The sequence below is a fragment of the Phoxinus phoxinus genome, assembly GCF_949152265.1.
Source record: "Phoxinus phoxinus genome assembly, chromosome: 1".
NCBI lineage: Eukaryota > Metazoa > Chordata > Actinopteri > Cypriniformes > Leuciscidae > Phoxinus > Phoxinus phoxinus.
In genome coordinates this window covers 17455511-17470271 of record NC_136876.1, presented here as the reverse complement: position 1 = coordinate 17470271, position 14761 = coordinate 17455511, and the positions used below count along the sequence as shown (strand labels likewise).

Sequence of the window (14761 nt, the reverse complement as noted above, 5' to 3'; positions counted from 1 at the left end):
ATATGTAGCCTATTATAGTGGACATATTTAACAAAAACTTAATTAAAAACTGTTTTATTGACCTCTTACCAAGGTTGAAAAACACTGAGTAATCCGAGGCATAAGCATTTTGCTAAGTTGCACTGTATCCTTCAACATGCCTATTGTTCATTCGGGTTTATTTACTAGTAGCCTATTAAAGAAGAGTAAGAGATGATCGGTTCACGTGCCGCTTGAACTGAGGTGCTACAGAGATCTGTCACGTCACATTTACAAGCACCAAAACGGCATTTATTGTTTGAATTTCTTAATAAAATTGACAGAATCTGTGTAACGCCGGTGTGGCTGAAGCAGAGATGAGGCAGGATCCAAATGCAGCACACGCTTTATTTAACAGACTAACTTACACACTAGAAACTAGACAGGACAACGGTACTCGGGAACAGGAACAACCAACATCAACGTTTACCGTTAAACATTAAACAAGAACTCACCAGGACAGGGCAGAAACACAGGTCTTAAATAATCAGACAAACAAGCTAAACAGGATAACAAGGGGGTGTGGGAAATGAGAGACACCTGGGATAACTAATTGACAAGACAGGGAAACACTAAACATGACAGGGAACCACACAACATGACAATCTGAGAGCTGATAATTTAATGCATAGTTGCTGTATATTAATAAAAGTATTAATTTCTTTAATTTGTTTTCCAAAAAAATTTGATAAAAAAATCTAACCTTTAGTGTACAATGTTACAAAAGCTTTCTATTTGAAATAAATGCTGTTCTTTTGAACTTCCATCAAATAATCCTGATGTTTTCAACACTGATAATAATCAGAAATGTTTCTTGATCATCAAATTATCATATTAGAATGATTTCTGAAGGATCATGTGACACTGAAGACGGGAGTAATGATGCTGAAAATTCAGATTTGATCACAGGAATAAATTACACTTTAAAATATATTCACATAGAAAACAGTTATTTTAAATTGTAATAATATTTCACAATATTACTGTTTTTGCTGTAGTTTGGATCAAACAAATGCAGCCTTGGTGAACAGAAGAGACTTTTCTCAAATACGTTATAAAATCTTACCGTTCCAAAAATTGTAGTGTAACATCCATTACTGTCCTCTTTTTCATATGACAACTTGAAGTTTGCAACAGATATATTTTGTAATATATTACATTTTGATTTATTATAATAATAATATTTTAGCCATTTAATTAAAGGAACATATTAAATAATATCCTGGCTTGTCCCAGTTTTGTAATTGCATTGAATAGTGCCCGAGTTTTTGAAACTCCAAAAGGCCCATCCATCCATCATAAAAGTAATCTATACAACTCCAGTGGGTTAATAAATGCCTTCTGAATCGAAGCAATGGGTTTTTAGAGAAAAATATCCATATTGAAAACTTTATAAACTATAATCACTGGCTTCCAGCATAGGCTGTATACGCACGTTAATGAGAGAGTCGAGTTCTGGCAGAAGGGTGACCCCTGACCCGGCGTAGAATGAAGCTCCTCTTCTCTTATATCGAAATCCTCTGGCATTTTTTTTTTCAAACATCTAATTGTGACTGGCATTTTTTATTTATTTTTTGCTCAATGACCTCTGCGCTTCTGTGTTAGTCGATTCTCACGTTAAAAACTCTCGGTGTTCAGTCTCTAGGCTCACGGCGTCCTGGACATCAATATTTTAACAATTCATTAAAGAGGAATCACTGGCCATGAGATTTTGGTATGAAAATAAAGGTTAGAATCATGATTTGGTAGTAATACAGCACAGTGTGAGTTTATATTAGCAACATTTTTTGTTTACTTTTGGCATCTGATAAAACTAAATATAAACAGTAATTGACTGTGCAGCTTTATTCCTCTCCAGAATGTTACTTCAGTTTACCTAGTTTATTTTTGACTAATGCACCTTTGATAATAAATGCCTTCTGAATCGAAGCAATGGGTTTTTAGAGAAAAATATCCATATTTAAAACTTTATAAACTATAATCACTGGCTTCCAGCAAAGGCTGTATACGCACATTCATGAGAGAGTCGAGTTCTGGCAGAAGGGTGACCCCTGACCCGGCGTAGAATGAAGCTCCTCTTCTCATTACAGAGAATTAAGTTCACATAAACCTAGTGTATTAAGACTTTTTTCTATAGTATACACATGTGGAAATTTGATTAATTGTAATGTTGTATGAGTACATCTGTCTTGTACCTCAGGTTTGAAATGCCTGCAGCATGGCGTGTTCACGGAAATCTGCTATTGAGTTCCTCAAAAACGGCAGGAGAAACTTGGTGACTCATATGAAGAACCTTCCTCTGATCATTGAGCATCTTTATCAGCAGAGGGTTTTCTATGACCATGAGGTCGATGATCTCAAAGCCGAGAGGACAGGGTTTGATAAAGCCAGATGTATATTGGATTGGGTCACTAAAAAAGGGGAAGAGGCCAGTTATGAATTACTCAGGATTTTGGATGTCACTAAGAAGAGGACTTTAGATCCTGATTTACACTCATGGATCAGCTGTTTTCCCTTCAGATGGGAAGATGAAGAGGTCAGCTATTCATTTGGTGAGTAGATAAATGAAAAGAATTTAAATAAAAAGACTGTAAATTTACACATTTCAATACAAATCTTTGTTTTTGTTGCTGTTTTAGGTACAAAGCCCTGTCAAAACTACCAGACAGCGCTCAAGAAGAAAGCAAAAATGATTCTGAAGGACCAAAGGGAACATTGCTGTAAATATCCGGATGACAAGGCACAAGGAAACTTCCACTTTATACCTGTTGTTTTAGAGAGAGACTCTGTGATGAAAACTCCTCAATGCAAAATAAAATGGAAAAGCAAAAAATGCAAAAAGCTGCGGCCCAAAAAGCTGAGAGCTTACATTCCTACTGAGCAACAAGCACTTTCACCTGTGGATCTGCTGAGATGCCAAGATAAGAACATCCTCCTCATAGGCAAACCTGGAATAGGAAAGACTACAGTTGTCCAGGAAATGTTGCGTCTGTGGGCAGAGAAAGATGACCGAGAGCTGGACTACATGTTTTACTTTGATGAAAGTGTTTTGGCTCACAGTTCTAACATTGCCAATTTGGAGTCTTTTTTCTTTGACGTATATTTAAAACCAATGGAAAAAGACAGAAAGGACGTGTTTCAAGATATTGAGGAAAACTCTGAGAATGTTGTCATTGTATTTGATGGCGTAGTCGATTTAGAAGAAAATTCCACCTTATGGAAGATCATGAACCACGAGCTCCTGCCTGATGCCAAGATTATAATAACCTGCAGATCAGAGGTGGAATATGATCCACTTTTCTCCGACTGGCCGACACTGAAAGTGTTTGTCGAAGGATTCAGTGAAGAGTCTATCAACGCTTACTATCAGAAGATGTTGGGTCACAATCCTGTTCTTCTAAATGTTGTTTTGAAGAATCAAGAGCTGTTCAGTCTCAGCCATGTGCCAATGTATGCATTCATGATTGTAGACTTGATTAAATTTAAAGACGACAACGTTTTCAATCATCCACACACAGTCACAGAAATGTACATCCACATTTTCCGTGTTGCTGTGAAGACAGTTGAAAAGAAAAAAAATGAGAAAATAGATAAATACCCGAAAGAGATCAAAGATCAGGTGTATTTCTTGATGAAAAGTGCATTCAATGCAACTAAGCAAAAGTGCCTGACATTTCTAGATATTACCAGTGTTAAGAAAGACATTTTTCACGCTTTTCTGAAGATGATCACAATAAGAGACTCTGCAATGACGTACTGTGCTTTTCTCCACAACACAATGCAGGAGTTCTTCTCAGCTTTGTGGCTTCTTGGACATCCAGATGAAATTGACAAAGTCTTACAACTCTGTCAGACTGAGGAGAATAAACACATGAAACATGTTCTTCCTTTCCTATGTGGACTTCTGGGAGAACACAACATTAAACTCATCAAGTGTCTCTTCCCAGAGGATCCGATAAAGAAAACATCTGACTGGTTCATTGAGAAGTTTTTGGACACTTTCCTCCAACCTCAGAGTGAAAGTGAAGAGTTTGATCTTCTGTATGTGCGTCAGTGTTTGTACGAGCTCCAGTCTCCTAAAGCTTGCTTAAAGTTCCTGGAGAAGATGAACCATCAGCTCGAGCCTGAAGAGGATCTTGACCCTCATCAGTGTTGTGCTTTGGCTTACGTGATCACTCAGTCCAGAGATAAAGAGGTTTATCTGAATCTGGAGGACTGTAAACTGACTGACGCAGGAATGAACATGATGCTCAGCTGCTCACCCAAGATCAGGTACTAAGGGATAGGGGTGAAACGATATATAGCAATATAAATATATATATATATAAAAATAAAAATAAACGTAATGTGGATGTGAAAATCAATCGCAATATAATTTTTTTCACTCCAAGACTTTAGCTTACTGTATTTATAAGGTATATTTATTCGGTAACACTTTACAATACGGGTGCACTAATATGCATTAATTCATGCTTAACTAATTCACAGATAATCATGTGTTAATGTATGACTCATGAAGAACTAAACCATTCATTAATGATTACTGCATCAGTAACTAATACAAATTCTAAATGATTAATAGATTAAGTAATATATGAATTGTTATTAATTAAATGTGTCATAATGTATTAATTCCATAATAACATATTTTATAAACTAATAGTGTAAATGAATGCGTTAATTACCACAATGGGTTGAAGCCATGTACTTCAACTTCCAGTTGTCTGCTTTAATTAATCATTAGCTAATGATTTGCAAATGTACTGTATCATTATGTTATGACTTTACTTGTTGAGGCACATGATTATTAACTAATTAAGTAATTTTGGTTTTGACAGTTGCACACTAAGCCATGATTTTAATTTCCAACCATATACAACTTAAGATTTCACTGAGTCCGATGAACTGCCGCATCCAGTATCTTCATTTCATTTCAATCAGACAACACAAGTACAAAAATAATAACAACAATAACAACAATACCCAGCAAACAGTTAAACAGTAGACCAAACCCTGCAGACATTAAAGAGACAATACCCCTCTGCAAAGAAAGTGCACAGTGCATACAGTTAGTGAAATGCTGCAGTCAGTGCTAATTCAGATGTCTGATAGCCAGAGGGTAAGTGCTGTCTCTGAAACGTGATGTAGAAGTCTTAATGCTCCTATATCTTCTTCCTGATGGGAGGAGATTAAAGAGATGGTGAGCAGGGTGAGAGTGGTCCGCTATGATGTTTTTTAGCCTTTCTGATTATTCTGGTGGAGAAAAGTGAAGGGAGGCTACAGCCTATGATTTTTGATGCTCCGCGTACTACTCTTTCCATCCTAGTTTTGTCCTGAGCGGTTGTGTGACCGAACCAGACAAGCATGGAAAAATTGAGCACGCTTTCAATAGTTGGCCTATAGAAGTGGGTCATGGCAACTCGGCTGACTCTGAACTTTTTGAGCTGCCGCAGAAAATGGAGTCGCTGGTGAGCTTTACTGATCTTAATATTGGTGTTGAGCTCCCATGATAAGGATTCCTGGATTGTGGTCCCAAGGAACTGGAAGGAAGTGACCCTCTCCACCTCCACCCCATTAATGGAGAGCGTAGGGAGGGGACTAGGGGTCCTTCTAAAATCTACTACCAGTTCCTTGGTTTTTGTGATGTTAAGTGTCAAGTTAAAGCTTTCGCACCATTTCACCAGCCTCTCTGCGGTAGTCAGACTCATCCCCATTGCCAATAAGACCAACTGCTGAGGTATCGTCTGCAAACTTAAACAACAAAACTGAACTGGTGTGTGATTGACAGAAATGTGTGTATAAAGAGAACAGAAGTGGGGAAAGGACGCAGCCCTGAGGGGCGCCAGTGTTCAAGAACTTCGACTGTGTAACGTAATCACCCATTTTGACCACCTGCTTCCTATCGCATAGAAAGTTGAAAATCAATTTGCAAAGTGATGTTCTAACACCTGGATAGGTGATTTCCACTGTCAAAACGACAGTAGAAGTCATTAAGCCTCCCAGGAAGAGAGGGGTCACTAACTGGAGCATGGTGTTTGATCTTATAGTCAGTAATGTCCTGCAGCCCACGCCAGACACCTTTGATGTCATTTGCATGTAGTTTATTTTTAAGTTTAGCTTTATAGGAAGCCTTGGATTTCAACACAGCTCGCTGAAATTCATATTTCAGTCATTTATATTGTACCATATCACCACTCTTATAAGCAGCCTGTTTTTTCTTACATAGCACTCTCACTTCATTATTGAACCAGGGCTTACTATTATTAAAGACATAAACAGCTCTTAAAGGAATACAAACACTCTCACAGAATTGAATATAGGATGTGACAGTATCAGTAAAGATGTTAATGTCCTGACCATCCAGCCCGATCTCATCCCAAGGCGTCATATACTGACGCTTTTGACAAATCGTCTACATCGAATGCACATGGAACCCTTTAGCGTCAATATGAGACGCAGATAAATATGGGCCAGAAGGCGCCTCCTAGCGGTCTAACCCTAACCCTACCCCAGAGCTAAACCCAACCACAACCGAACAAAGCTCTGTGCGTCTCATATTGACGCTAAAGGGTGCCATGTGCGTTGGATGTAGACGATTTGTCAAAAGCGTCAGTATATGACGCCCAAGGATGAGAATGCGTTGGACCATCAGACCAAAAGTTACTCCATACTGTGGAGTCTAATGCCTCGTTTCCACTGAGTAGTACGGTACGGTACGGGACAGTACGGTACGGTTCGGGTCTGTTAACCATGATCTGGCTAGCGTTTCCACTGCCAACAGTACCCTTACTTGATAGGCGTGGTGTTTCGATCTACGTCATTTTCGCGCGAAGAAGAACATAGTAAACTACAATGGATGACATACAGCAGATCTAGTTCTTGCTCCTCGATATGTATGATGTTTGTCACAAGAAGACAAGCGCCGACATTAGGCTTTTCTCAATATCAAGTACGCAAAGTTTGTACTTGCCATGTGCGACTCCTACATGCAAATGGTAGGCTACAGCGCGTTCTTAAAAGCGTCACTCAGCTCGCGCTGCTACTACGGTTATCTCTGTCACTCGGTATGTACATTTTAAGCAACAATAAAACGAAATATGTTATAAAACACCACTCTGCCTCTTTTCGTTTTCATTTAAATAAATTAAACATATAGGGACACAAATGTGGTTCATGCACAACGCATATTGATTATTCACTGCACGTTATACGTTATTCTATTTATAACAAAACGAAATTTAAAACACAACCCTAACGTTACCTCTTTTCGTTTAAAAAATAATAATAAAATAAACATATTCCAGGCAATATATGCATTTGTACAAATGTTGCAATAAACATCAGTGATAATCTTGTAATAAAAAATGACAATAAACCATATTTCTTTTTGTAAAATTTCAGTTTTATCAATAATAGCCTATATAAAACTTTAAGTAAAGTACAAGAAGCTATACAATAAGAAATAAAGCAAACAATTCAGTCAAATATCCAAATGCAGCGCTCTAGTCTTTACAAGTAAACACAAATAACGTTAATATGAAACTAAACTTAGCCCTCAGCCAAAACGATTGACAGGGAACTCATTATATATTCACGAGACCAAAGATCGCCCGTTAGGTCTACACAAAACGAATTATATCTTATGTTTAACCACTTCCGTCGGAGTCAGCGACGAACTAGCCGAGGAAAGGCTCATCCAGCCGGGAAACATGAGCGCCGAGCGCCCGCTGAACACATGGATCTCACAACCGGGGAAAAAAATAATCATCTTTATAAATAAAGCACAGATTTGTGCTTTAAACAACTACATTTTCGCCTGAAAAACTCTTAAAATTACATTTCGTGATACAGTAACAGTAGTAATATATTAATTATTAAACTATATTAAAAAATGGCGCTTCTTATGTTGTCATTCCTCTTATAGCCTCGCGCAAGTGACGATTCTCTGTCAACCAATCAACGTCCTGCAGTGATCTAGCTCCACCTTTTAGGACCGTTCCACTGTGCTAGGTACCCCAATGGAAGGGTACCTAAAAAGTGGTACGGTACGGTTCGGCTTTTTGGTACCATTCACAGCTTTTGACAGTGGAAACGCAAATAATTGCGTACCGTACCGAACTGTACCGTACCGTACCGCACCGCTCAGTGGAAACGGGCCATAAGCAGTCCTGTAATGTGTCTATGGCTTGTGGGGACCATTTCCTAAAAAGTTTGACAGTTGGTTTCGCCTTTTTAAGTTTCTGGCGATATTTTGGTATAAGAAAAATGGTGTTGTGGTCGGACTCACTCAAAGGGGCCCTGGCCACAGCGTGATAAGCCTCAGGAATAGGAGAGTAGCATTGATCCAGTGTTTTATCCCTCCTGGTAGCGATCTGGATTTGGGGTTTGTATCTGGGAAGTGCCTTCGTCAAGGAGACATGGTTGAAATCTCCCAGCACAAACATGGCAGCGTCGGGATTGTTGTTTTCTACCTCCGTGATATTATACACATGTTGCTGCAGAGCAGCCGAAGCCGAGGCGTCCGGGGGAATATAAATAGCCATCAGGACAACAGAAGAAAACTCTCGAGGCAAGTAGAAGGGCTTACACATCACAGTGAGAGACTCCAACTCTGGAGAGCAGGTTTGTGACAAGTTTTTTACAGTCCGAACACCAGTTGCTATTGATGTAGCAGCCAACCCCGCCTCCACATAGTTTTTGTGAGCACGCAGTGCGGTCTGCACGGTGTAGAGAAAAGCCGGCTAGTTGTAACATGGAGTCCGGGAAACTCTCAGCCAACCACAGGTCTCAGACAGGCAGCGGCGGCGTCCCTGAAGTCTCTCTGTGTACGAATGAGCATAGAAAGTTTGTCCATTTTGTTTGCCAGGGAGCGGACATTGGAAAGATTCAGGCTTGGTAGAGCAGGGCGGTAGGTGCGACGCCTAAGCTGGACAAGAGCGCCACCCCTCACACCCCGCTTCCGCGTCTTCCAGCATTGTTTAAGCCGCTCATTGTGTGGTTGGAAATCTGGCGATAAATTGGGCAAAAAAACCGGCATGCTGTCCCGAATGTGAAGTAATGCAGATCTGTCATACTGAATAATACCAAGGCTGGGTTCTAGGAACATGCAGGACAACACCAAACAAACAAACAGAACAGAGAGTAGTACCGAGTCGCCATTGAGCGGCGCCATTTTGCATTTTTAAAATTTGATCTTGAAAATTTGATCTTGTTGTTCATGTACAGGAATAGGCCTATGTCAGGTTAAGCTTGAGGTTGTGGTACACTGAGAACATGCAGCCGAGCACTGATATTTCATAACACTGTGTCTAGACTGGACAAAGACAATAGAACGTCCATTATGATACTGGATGCGGCACGACACTACATGACAAAACCCTGACAGTAAACTCATGCCACGCTCTATTTCTGACGTACTCCGAGCTCTTGCGCTACTTCAGATACGAAGGACAAATGGACTTGCAATGGTCTGTCATGTCCAGTGTAGACAGCTGTAACCGTTGCCAGTGCGTTGGCGCACTGAAGCGTTTTTTTTTAAATAGTTCAAAGTTACTATCAGATTTAATATTATTACCTTGACAAATACAAATGTATTTTGCAGCCAGGTCAGTCTAGCAACTCTCCATAGACCTTCTAGCTGCAAAAACCTAAATTGGGTCAGGCCAATCACGTCGTGTATAGAGTAGACGGGGGCGGGCTTAACATATGACGACAGAGTTGCGACGGCTGCCACTTGAAAACAAAGAATGGCGGCTGCGGATGGAGAACAGCGGTCTTTCGAATCGGCTTTGGCCGCGACTCTGGAGGACTTGGAGTTAAGTTTTTCTTTAAGAAAAGAACAAAGAACGGCACTGAAGTCAAAAAAGGAAGATGTGTTCCGACTACGTCACCTTCTTCGTTGCTCTGATTGGTTGTAGCGCTATCCTATTGCGTGCAGAGGGATTTTGAGAGACAACCGTTTATCCCGCCCCTCGGATTAAGCCGCGTCTATGGAGAGTTGCCAGACTAAACATCTTGCAAGTCTGGCTTTCCAGGCTAGATAAAGATGTTTTGAAGACAATAAACATGATTGCAATGATATTTGATTTACCTGTGTTCTTCAAACCATGTCAGGTATTTTCATAATAATAGATTATATTTATAATGTAATGCTAATCGATATAGACTTTATCATTGTGCAGAATACTATAAAATAATATGTTTTCTGTCTGATTTTTTTATCTGAAGCCAAATCAGAAGGTTATTTAAAACACTCGACTTGCTAAGCTAAGCTAACATGCTAGCTAGCTCAGGTGCACCTGGCTGTTATTTTTATGATTTTTTCTAAATAGGAATGCTTACTGAACTGTTTCTTTATTCAAGAAAGGCATTTGATACAGTTTCAAATGTGAAGTGAGGACTTTGATAAAAGAAATGAGGGATTGAAACAGCGTGAATAGCCAGTCGTTAGTAATTATAATGGCGGACTCAAAATGGCGGATTCTGTGGGTGTGGGTGCGGCGGCTCAAATCTTTAGCCGCCCGCGTCTAAAACCATATATATATAGAACTATGGATGGCAAGATCATTGTTGAGGATGAGTTGCTTAACTTTCTTGCTGTTAAAATGAAGACAATGAATCAAGATGAGATTGTTTTGCTGGCTACAAACACATTTGACTCAGAGTGGACAGAGTCTTCCAAGAAAGTTTTATTTGATCTCTGCACTACCACGCAGCGCAACGTTGCCCATAAAGGATCGCAGAAGGACATTAACAACATAAAAAGCTGCCTCAAAGTGTTGAATGAGTGTGGTGAGAATATACCAAGATTTGTCTTCCACTATTTGGAAGAGCTGCCTCCGGTAACTTTTTCCAACATGGATGTCTCGTGTCTACTCGGGAAAGTGGAGCAGCTGGCATCTGAGGTGTGCGCTCTGAAGCGCGTAATGCAGCTGCAGGTGAACGTGTCTGAGGATCTGCGGGAAGTTTCTAAGGATATTAATCGGCGAGTGGGTGCTTTGGAAGCATCTGACCTGGCTCCTGGGGGTGGCCTGGAGGTGTCCATGGCCTTGGGTGGAGGTGCTGCCGGCCCGGACAACTTGACGCTCAGACGTGTCTCAACGGATGGACTGGCGTTGCGTGATGGAATGGGGGCTGAGTCTGGGGTTCCAGGCCTGGAAGGGGCTACACCCACGGGAATCCCGGCAAGCTTAACTGCTTTACCTGGCTCGCCCAAGTGGAGCCAGATTGTTAAAAAGGGAGGACAACACGGCCCAGCGCACGCTGGTGCCAAACCCGGGGTGCGTACAGTCATCTCGGGGCCGAAGAAGAAATCGGGCACGTCTGTTGTTGGGACTGGAGCTGCAGGTAACATCAGAACTGTCAAAACCAAGCTGGTGAGTGTGTTTGCTTCTAAGTTCGCACCTGATCTGGATGCGGAAGCTCTCTCCGGTTATCTTGGTGACAAGCTTGGACGTGTGGTGTCATGCAACCGGATCGGTAATGGCAACGGCAGATATAGCTCTTTTAAAGTTTCTGCTGAGTGTCAAGAGGTCAGAGAAATGTACAATCCAAAGCTCTGGCCGGACGGGGCATTTGTCCGCCGATATTATGAGCCGCGCCGGGTGGGTGCTACTGGAGTTAAGGCTGTCTTGACTAATGCTGTTTTGTCTGCTGAGTTGAGAAGTGGGTCTACTGGTGCTGTGAGCACTTACTAGTTCACTCATATGACTGGTCCTCTTCGTGTTTTGTCCTACAATTGTCGAGGCCTGCGTCTGGGCCAGGGCGCAGGTGACAGGGCTCGCCGTTTGGTTATTGACAATCTCTTGGAAAACTGTGACATTTTGTGCTTACAAGAGACGTTTCTGGCAAAGCAAGACTTGGCAAAATTAAACATTCTTGATGTCAATTTTCATGGTGCAGGGGAATCAACAACTGATCTCAGCTCGAGAATAATCAGGGGTAGAATACCTGGGGCTGTGGCCATTCTGTGGAATAAGAGACTTAACTTACTTGTCAATGTGCTTAGGCTTGATGTAGATTGGTGTATTGGTGTTCAGCTCAGTTACAGTGGCAGGGAGCTCATCATACTTAATGTTTATACACCATATGAATGTATTCAGAATGAAGCCGAATATCTTAATAGGCTAGCTTTTATTTATTCTTTTATGCAGTGTAGTAATACTTCTTGTATTTATGTAATTGGGGATATGAATGCTGACATTGCGGACAGAAATTCACTGTTTGCTAATCACATGATCCAGTTTTGTCAGGATAATAGTTTAAAGCTATCAAGTCAAGAGTTTCTACCCTCAAATACTTATACTTATATAACTGAGGCTTGGCGTACAGCCTTGTGGTTGGATCACTGTATCAGCACAGATGATGCACACTCATTTATAGTGGGTATGGACATTTTGTATGGGGCAGCCACCCATGATCATATGTCTGTGCTTATATTGATAAATGTTGAGGATATTCCAATGCTCTCTTATGATAGTTCTGATTGTAATACTGAATTTTTGGATTGGTCTGCCCTTTCAAGGGAGGATATTGCTGGCTATTTTGCTGAAACAAATAGGGTGCTGAGTAAAATCAGTCTTCCCAGTGATGCAATTAGGTGTAGTGATCCTACCTGTAATGTCTGGAAGCACAGGGAGGAAATCTCCTCTCTATATGATCATGTTGTGAGAGCCCTTTATGAAAGCAGTAGACCCTATTTTAAACGGAAAAACAAAAGGGGTATGTAAGCCGCGCTATATTGGTCCAATGGGGGTTTCCAATAGCACGGGGAAGGTTTCTTGCGCGTTCCGTCTTTCCAGCATCTCAAAGTAATTTGGGTTAAATGCAATACATTTCTCATATGTATTTACTCGTTATTTCATCTGACTCCATAAATTAAAGGTTTTGATAATATCTATCCATCACTAAAAGTGAGCGAATGTTTGATTATTACTTTTAGACTATTAAATGAACAAGGTCAAAATCAGTTTGAATAATCAAATGTAACAATTTATTAAATCAGGTATCAGGTCAATTGTATAATCAATTCAAAGATAATCAATATAAAACATGAATAAAAAGAAGAGATGCGAACCCAACCTGATGCAAATACATGAGGCTGGAAGTCTCGGTCACTCCCAGCCATCACGGGCCAGTCTAGATACAGAAAGCGCCCCGATCCCTCCACTGCATTCCATTAAATAGCCAAAACCTCTTTCACATGTTAACAATGGGAATTTACATTCAGAGTTGACACCTTTTGGGGGTAGGAGACCATTTGCCTAGAGACAACCTTCCTTTGTGTGCCAGTTTCTCTAAACTTCTCAAAACCTGATTTCTTTTTGTTTAACTAAGTTGGAAATGAGACATTTGTACCACTCACTCGGAGACATTTTAAATGATACTAAACATAATAATCATTCATATTAAACCACATATATATTCTTGTGTGAGTCTTTAGGCGTGAGAGGGAGTGAGACTGTATGGGAGAGGTCAGATGTTAATTTCCAGCAAGGTCCTTTGTTTCATAGCCCAGTCTATCTCTCCAACCAGTTTCTCCAGCCTTACAGGGTAAAATGAAGCCTGGTTGGAATAAGTATGTGGCCGGATATCATGAGGAAGCTAAGTTAGCGTTTAAATCATGGGTGTTGGCTGGTAGACCAAGGCAAGGGCCGCTGTTTGAACAAAAGAAAAATGCTAACTCAACGTATAAATATGCTGTCAGATTTATTGGTAAAAATGAGCAAGTTATGAGGGCAGAATCTATGGCCGAGAAGGTAATGGATAATAACACTACTGAATTTTGGAAGGAGGTAAAGGGTCTCAACAAATATAGTATACCACCCCCATGCACTGTAGATGGTATCTCAGGTGTTGAGAATATTGCTGAGATGTGGAGACAGCACTACAGGACCTTGTTTAATTGTGTTAAAAGTGATATTTATATGTCTGACAATGTTAAGTGTGTTGATTTTAAGGCAATTTTTTCACATGAGGTATCATGCACAATAAATAAGTTAGCAGATAATAAAGCAAGTGGGTTGGATCACATCACTGCTGAGCACATTAAATATGCCAGCACGAGGTTAGCCCCCCTTCTTGGTATCTGTTTTAATTCCTTTTTAATTCATGGCTTTCTACTGGATACAATGATATCTGTCTTGCTTGTGCCGGTGATCAAGGATAAGTCTGGTAAGGTTGGTTGCTCTGATAACTACAGACCAATAGCCCTTGCCAGTGTATTGTCTAAAGTTTTTGAAAGCATCCTGTTGAGCAGAATTGTGGACATTATCCCCTCTACTGACAACCAATTTGGTTTTAAACCTAAACATGGCACAGATATGGCCATATATTCCTTAAAGGAAATTGTTAATACGTATAGAGATAAGAACTCCTCAGTTTTAATGAGTTTTATTGATGCTTCAAAAGCTTTTGACCGCGTCAATCACTACAAGCTATTTGACAAAATGAGTAAGAGAGGTGTATCTAAATGTATTGTGAGAATTCTGTCATACTGGTATGCCAACCAGTCTATGTTTATAAAATGGGGCCACTGTGTTTCTGCCCCTTTTGGGGTCAGGAACGGGGTCAGACAAGGTGGAATCCTCTCCCCTATTCTTTTTAACATGTATGTTGATGAGCTCTCTGTCTGCTTGAATTTGTGTAACACTGGGTGTATGATAGGTAACACCTTAGTGAATCATATAATGTATGCAGATGACCTTGTGGTCTTCAGTCCGAGCAGTGCTGGTCTTCAACAGCT

The 14761-nt window shown here is 40.5% G+C and overlaps 2 protein-coding genes across 2 annotated transcripts in view; one reads left to right on the top strand and one right to left on the bottom strand.

Annotated features, from left to right (window-relative positions):
• The window catches only part of LOC307009008 (uncharacterized protein), a 416885-nt gene that overhangs the window by 120531 nt on the left and 281593 nt on the right, over nt 1–14761 (bottom strand). The window lies entirely within an intron of this gene.
• The window catches only part of LOC307008690 (uncharacterized protein), a 48540-nt gene that overhangs the window by 10319 nt on the left and 23460 nt on the right, over nt 1–14761 (top strand). The window contains exons 3-4 of the mRNA XM_079631706.1: nt 2219–2570; nt 2658–4290. Of these exons, the coding sequence (XP_079487832.1) occupies nt 2237–2570; nt 2658–4290 (1967 nt within the window). The 5' untranslated portion in view covers nt 2219–2236. The remainder of the gene's footprint in view (nt 1–2218; nt 2571–2657; nt 4291–14761) is intronic.